Source organism: Triticum dicoccoides, chromosome 2B, assembly GCF_002162155.2.
Source record: "Triticum dicoccoides isolate Atlit2015 ecotype Zavitan chromosome 2B, WEW_v2.0, whole genome shotgun sequence".
In the NCBI taxonomy this organism is placed as follows: Eukaryota; Viridiplantae; Streptophyta; class Magnoliopsida; order Poales; family Poaceae; genus Triticum; species Triticum dicoccoides.
The window spans coordinates 709,555,308-709,561,539 of record NC_041383.1 but is presented as its reverse complement, the minus strand read 5'-3'; the positions used below and the strand labels follow the sequence as shown (position 1 = coordinate 709,561,539).

Below are 6,232 nucleotides of genomic sequence, written 5' to 3'. Positions count from 1 at the left end.
CTCTAGAAAATAGAAGGTACGCCACCTATAAAAAGAAGAAACACACCAAGGGATCATGAGCTCGTGCCTGAGGAGCTCGCGCTCCCTCCTCGCTGCAGCCATCCGTCTCCTGCAGTCTTCTGTCAACGTATGTCTATGGCATTGCATGTTTCTCAGAACTATTGTGCCTCCCTGTGGAGGTCGGTGACCATGCACTTGCCTCTTCGCCGGTACTTACACGCCTTACACGCACTGTGGAGGACCATGACAGCATCTATGTTCCTAACTCTCCGCGTTGGCACAAGGACCATTGTCTACCGTGAATTTCACGTTGAGACCGTGCCGTGCACCAACCGCACCCACAAGGTCATCCACTCTCCCAGGAGAGCACGAGAGATCGCAGAGCGTGACTTTGCAAATTTCAAGAGGAAGCACGCCTCCAAGATCCTCGACCCACACCACCCTGAAAGTGTTCGCGTCCATGCCATTGGCTGGAAAATCATTCGCGCTATCCGTCGTGTATTGTCCATTAAGAGGAAGATAGAGCGACAAGGGCAGGAACCACTACAGAAGATGACACGTCTGGGTTGGATCCGCGAGCTCAATTGGGAGGTGCTAGTCGTAGAGGAAAACGTCAGAACAGGAAAGTGCTTTCCTGGTGGTGGCAAGATAGTAGTCTCCACGGGATTACTTGATCATTTCAGCACAGATGCTGAGATTGCCACCATCATCGCGCATGAGGTACACACATACGTTTGTTCGTTCAGTCATTTTGGATTGGTGAGATGCTAGTTTTCTAAGCAGGTAGTATTTTTGTATTGGTGTGTATATATATGTAGGTTGGACATGTTATTGCGAGGCACTCCTCCGAGATGATCAAAATATTCAAGTGGTGGTTCCCAACCCGCCTCCTCGTGACGCCATTGTTACAAAGGTATATTAATTACATCACTTCTTTTACCCCCACCATGTTCATACCTTCATCTTATCAAAGTGCCTTTTATTCTTTTGTCCCTAACTCCATATTATCCCAAGTTTTGGGGAATCCTCAATTATTTGGCCCTCTTCCATTTGGCATCCCTACACAAATCTCTGTTTTTCTCGTTTTCGTGCCAGCGCCCACTGACCATCGCGTTAATGTTTGTTGGATACCTATATGCCCCTCTGTCATGAGCCACTGCTAGTTGGGGTCCCACCGGTGAGCTGCTACTAAAAAAACATATAACCTATGTGAACGAGATGGCCAATGGGCAGCGACATGAAAGGGGTTTTTCATGTGGGCACCAAATGGAAGAGCGGCGAAACCAAGGGTTGCCAAAAAGAGTCGGGATTATCTCTAATCTTTGGAAATCCTAGGTTTTGACCCTCTGTGATTTGGAGTCCCTATGAAAATCCCCATTTTTCTCGTTTCCGTCCGGTCAACGCCCACTAACCATTACGTTCATGTTGGATACCTATGCCCCTCCGCCACGAGCCACTGCCAGTTAGGCTGGGGAAGACTAGTATACCTAATGTGAGATTCTATACTAGTCTCCCCCAGTTAGGCTCCCACCCATGAGCTACTGTCAAAAAAAAACTTGTAACCTATGTGAATGTGACGAGCAATGAGCAACGACACGGAAGTAGTTTTTTCACGGGAACACCAAACGAAAGAGGGGGCAAACCTGAGTTTTTTCAAAAAACTAGGAAGAACGCCGGAACCAACTAGAGACAACTAAAAATCATTGAATTTAATACAATATATGTATGCATGCAAGTATTTACTTCATGTTAACTAGAATATGTTATTTTCTAAGAATGTGATGTTAATTACATACTTCGTATTGTAGGAATGAGCTAGATGCAGATTACATTGGAATGTTGCTACAGGCTGCTGCTGGTTTCAATCCCCACGCTGCCCCTATGTCCCTTGAAAAGGCAGGAAGAATAAATCGGAAGTCGACATTGACAAAATTGCTCTTCTTCTTCTCATTCAGCCCTCATCCATCTATTAAGAAAAGATCACAACTTTTATCGCAACCCAAGGTCATGTCGGAGGCAATGGAATTGTACAGAGAAGCAACCAGTGATGGGCCTGACAATGAAGGATGTAGTTCCTCTTAATTAAGCTCTAGCTAGATCTGCATAGGATTTGGTGGTGCATCAAGTGTGCAAAAGAATGCGCACATGCATTTTCTTGTTAGATTTGTGGACTGATGTTAAATGGGTACTTCTATGAACACTAGTTGCATGTCCGTGTGTTGCCATGGAACCATACCAAAATTGTTTTAGTCGTACTTGTCCCACCTCATCCATATCACTAGTTCTATTTTTTCCCGACACGTGTCCTATTTCTCATATACCCAACCAATAAGCAGATAAATAGGCGATTTCCTATGCATTGTGGTAGCTACACATGCATGGTGGCAACTACACACCCTTTGGTATAAGTGCCTTTATTTTTATATATGAGATATGGGGTTTCTTATGACATTGGCCCAAGTGCATTTTGGTTGTATAGAAATGGTTTTTTTTATAATCAGAGATAAAAATTGGGGCCATGTGTAGCCACCACCGTGGGTAGTAAATTATTTTCGTAAGTAGATAAGCTGGCACTCACAATGCTTGCCTTGCATATTTTATGGATCTGTTGGGCTCATGTGTACATGTGTATTCCTCTTAACAGTCCTTATTTTGGACTAATTGTACCATTCAAAAAAAATGCTTCATGTGATTTCCCCTCCTCTTTCATTGTGCACGTGTACTTATGCTTGGTTGAGACCATGGGATAAAAAAGAAAAAAAAACAGTTTGTGTTTCCAGTGTGTCAAACAGATTGAGAAGGCGACTAGAGAGGGAGGTGGGTGAATAGGAGACTATAAAATCTTAGCTTCACTTCCAAATTGTTGGGTCAATGCAGATAAAGTAAGTTCTTTCTAATATGCAATTGTCGACGGGTGATTGTTGAGATTGGAGCTACGATGCACCTGCTAGATTGTTTGGCCAGGGTTAAAACACTCCATACACACGTGGCAAGAGAATTACCTAGGTTCAGGTCATCGCGAGGTGTAATGCCCTACTCCGCTTATAGTGTTGTTCGTATATTGATTTCTTAGATTCCAAAAAAAAAGTCTTTCTCGACATATGAACTTCTTTTTTTGCGCATAAGAGTGTTTAGGTATTTCACATACATATAAGACATATGTAACAGGTCGACACATAATTTTCCAATTCCAAATATATAAGAAAATAAGAGTGTTTAGGTATTTCACATAAGCAAGCACCAACATCATCAAACAACAGGCCCCTTTCGTGTCACAAATACTAACTTCTAAACTTCTCACGTCCACACTCTGCCCGGTGCTCTCGCGCTCGGCGTCACTACTATAGCTTAGAGATTGTAGCAGCTTTATTAGATCCGGAAGAAAGCACACAAAAATCAAACTTGGGACATCATAATCATATATGATCCCTCTCATCTGATTCAGTTGTAGGCATCGGGGTTGGCGATGAGGTAGGCCTCAGCGGCCTTAAAGATGGCGGTGACGGATTCCTTGGCCTTGGTGATTTCGTCATTCACCTCCACGCCTGGCAGCAGCTTGTACGTCGAGTCCACCTTCACCAAGCTCCCTCCATTGGCCGCCGGCTCCACCTTGATGTGCGACATTGCAGTCTCGATGGCCGTGCCGATGCCACCGCCCTCGATGAGGGTCGACTTGCACTCGCACTTCTCCTCGTCCAGGAACTCGAGCCTCTCCTTCATGAGGGTAAAGGGCATGGCTGCAAGAGCAAAGAATCGCGTGTTATGCCACCGCCTGACTGAGGTGACATGCGTGGATTGTATGTGATGCATATGTATGTACCTGAGGTAAAGTTGAACTGCCTGACGCTGCCGATGCCGCCTTCGCCCTCAACGGGGTGGGCGCTGGCGACGATGTGGGGCGCGAGCTTGGGTGCCAGAATGTGCCAGTCCATGACGCCGGCACGGAACAGGCGCGGTGCCGCGACCAACGACTCGATCTCGTGGGTCCAGCTGTTTGTGGAGGCCATTGCTGCGGTGATCAACTAGTTAAGATGGGCAGGTGCAAACGCTATGAGCTCAGTCAGAGCGTTGTGTTGCTAGTGCAAAGTAATTGTAGTATGTTGCAGCGGCTGCTTGGTTGCCGAGAGGGTGCACGGCGAGAGCTATATATAGGTGTCCCGGAGCGCGGGGTTGGTGCCGGATGGGGTCTGGTGAGGTCGCCGGTCGCCGAGTTTCCACGAGGGACAGCAGTTCAGACTTAATTATGCAGGCAGGGTTGGCACGGATGATGAATGGCACCCCTCGTGGCCCTCGTCGTCAACGTTTATTGATTCTGGTGTGCAAAGAATGTGTTCCAGGGAGTAAAATACGGTAATGCCAAACGAAAATGATGGTGACAGGTGTGGTTGGCATATGGCATGGTTGGTGTCTGGTGGGAAAAGAAAACGCCACTCTTTCAGTGGGCTACATGTCTCTACGTAAACTATTCTCGCGTGTTTTATTCTGAGTTTTTAAAACTATTTATTATTATGAGTTATTATTTGAGTATACCAGCTGTTCTTTTGACCATCCTTGACACTATGTTCAGTTGTATTTTCTTTACACCCAATTTCGTTCAAATCGACTATCTTTCTACATATCCAGCAGACTGAACTTGCTGAATCCTAATGTGCATAGTTGCACTAACCGCCCATATAGGGCAGTACCTACATCATGGCTCCAAATTTTGTGCGTGTGATAAATGTGTACATGCATTGTCCACTCGAATTATCCCACTGAAACTCTAAAGCGACATCCCTTACTCAGATTGATTATTCACGTAGAAACCACCATCGCCGATGGTCTTACCACCCGTCAAAAGGTTTTTATCAGTGATGCGGGGATCAGGGCGGTTGTTGGCTTTCTTGGAGGCAAGTGTTGGAAATATGCCCTAGAGGCAATAATAATTGTGTTATTTTTTATTTCTAAATTTATAATTGATGTTTGTATTCTATGGTAGAATTGCTATGGTTCTCAAATTTGCGAAAACTAAGAGGTTCAGAGAAAAAATTCGCATGCACGTGTAAGATTATAAACGGTAAAAATAAGATTTCTAGTCTTACCGTTAGCACTAGCTCAAGTGTTGCATGATGGTTCTATTTTTCTAATCATGGTTATAGTTAAGTGTAATGATGATGCCAACAAGATCGAGGGAAGAATGTTGGAAGAACATCATGTTGAATTGACCCAACTTGTATGTTATACTTTTTTTTTCGAAAAGGGGGAAAAAACCCCGGCCTCTGCATCAGCACGATGCATACGGCCCTCTTATTAAAAAATGAAGTAGTGCCAACATGGTTCCAATGGTCATAGAAAAGTAGAAAAAGCTTACACAGAGCCAAAAAAGACTAGAAACAACAACTAGCCAAATCAAGATGCCACAACCGGCTGGGTAAAGTAGATAGGAACACTAAAAGTTAACATATGCACAATTTCTTAGACCATGAGAGCGTCGAGTCATTTCATACGACGATACACTTTGGGGATAGTGTTGGGGACACACATAACAGGTAGGCCCATAAAGGGTCAAAATATCACAAAGCATGGGGTCCACACATGAGATGGGTCCAGATAAATATCATTCATACATACTATCCACTCGAACATATCGACGTACCATCCACTCGGATGGCAGGCAACCACTCGGCAGTATGATTCACTCGGTTATGCGAAGACCAACATTCGGCAAGGCAGTCGAAGCATCATACCAGTAGTAGGCTAACATTGCATTCATGCTCCACCTTGTAACATAAGGGGTGAGGGGGTGGCGCACTCTATATAAGCCACCCCCACCACTAGACTCGGGCTTTTTCTTCCACCTCTCTCTCTCTCTCTCTCCATTTAGCTCAGGCATGGAGATCCGTTCTCCCCCCTCCTCTCTCTCAAATACATCATGTAACTCCGTGTTCATGACAGATAAAGAAAGCCTCTCCGGAGCACGAGACGTAGGGGTCGTTATCTCCACCGCAAGAGGCCCGAACTCGCTAAAAGCACCGTGTCACCCATATGCATCTCGATAGATCATGCTCCTTGACCCTATCCCACTGGTAGAAAAAGAGGCTTCCGTCCAGCCCCATTAGTCGCGAAACTGTAGGAACCGCGACTAATGAAGTCTTTAGTCGCGGTTCGGCAGACGAACCGCGACCAAAGGCCTGGGCCCAGGGCGCTCGGTGGCCAGCTGGTGCACGTGAGGGGCTTTAGTCGCGGTTGGCCA

At 45.6% G+C, this 6,232-nt stretch overlaps 1 protein-coding gene across 1 annotated transcript; it reads right to left on the bottom strand.

The window, feature by feature from the left end:
• Positions 1-3,180: 3,180 nt before the first annotated feature.
• On the bottom strand, positions 3,181-4,102 carry LOC119365773 (pathogenesis-related protein 1-like). Its single transcript, XM_037631417.1, has 2 exons — positions 3,821-4,102; positions 3,181-3,737 (listed from the first exon to the last, which is right to left on the bottom strand). The coding sequence occupies exons 1-2, from the start codon at positions 4,005-4,007 to the stop codon at positions 3,442-3,444; spliced, it is 483 nt and encodes a 160-aa protein (XP_037487314.1). The 5' UTR covers positions 4,008-4,102; the 3' UTR covers positions 3,181-3,441.
• Positions 4,103-6,232: the final 2,130 nt, after the last annotated feature.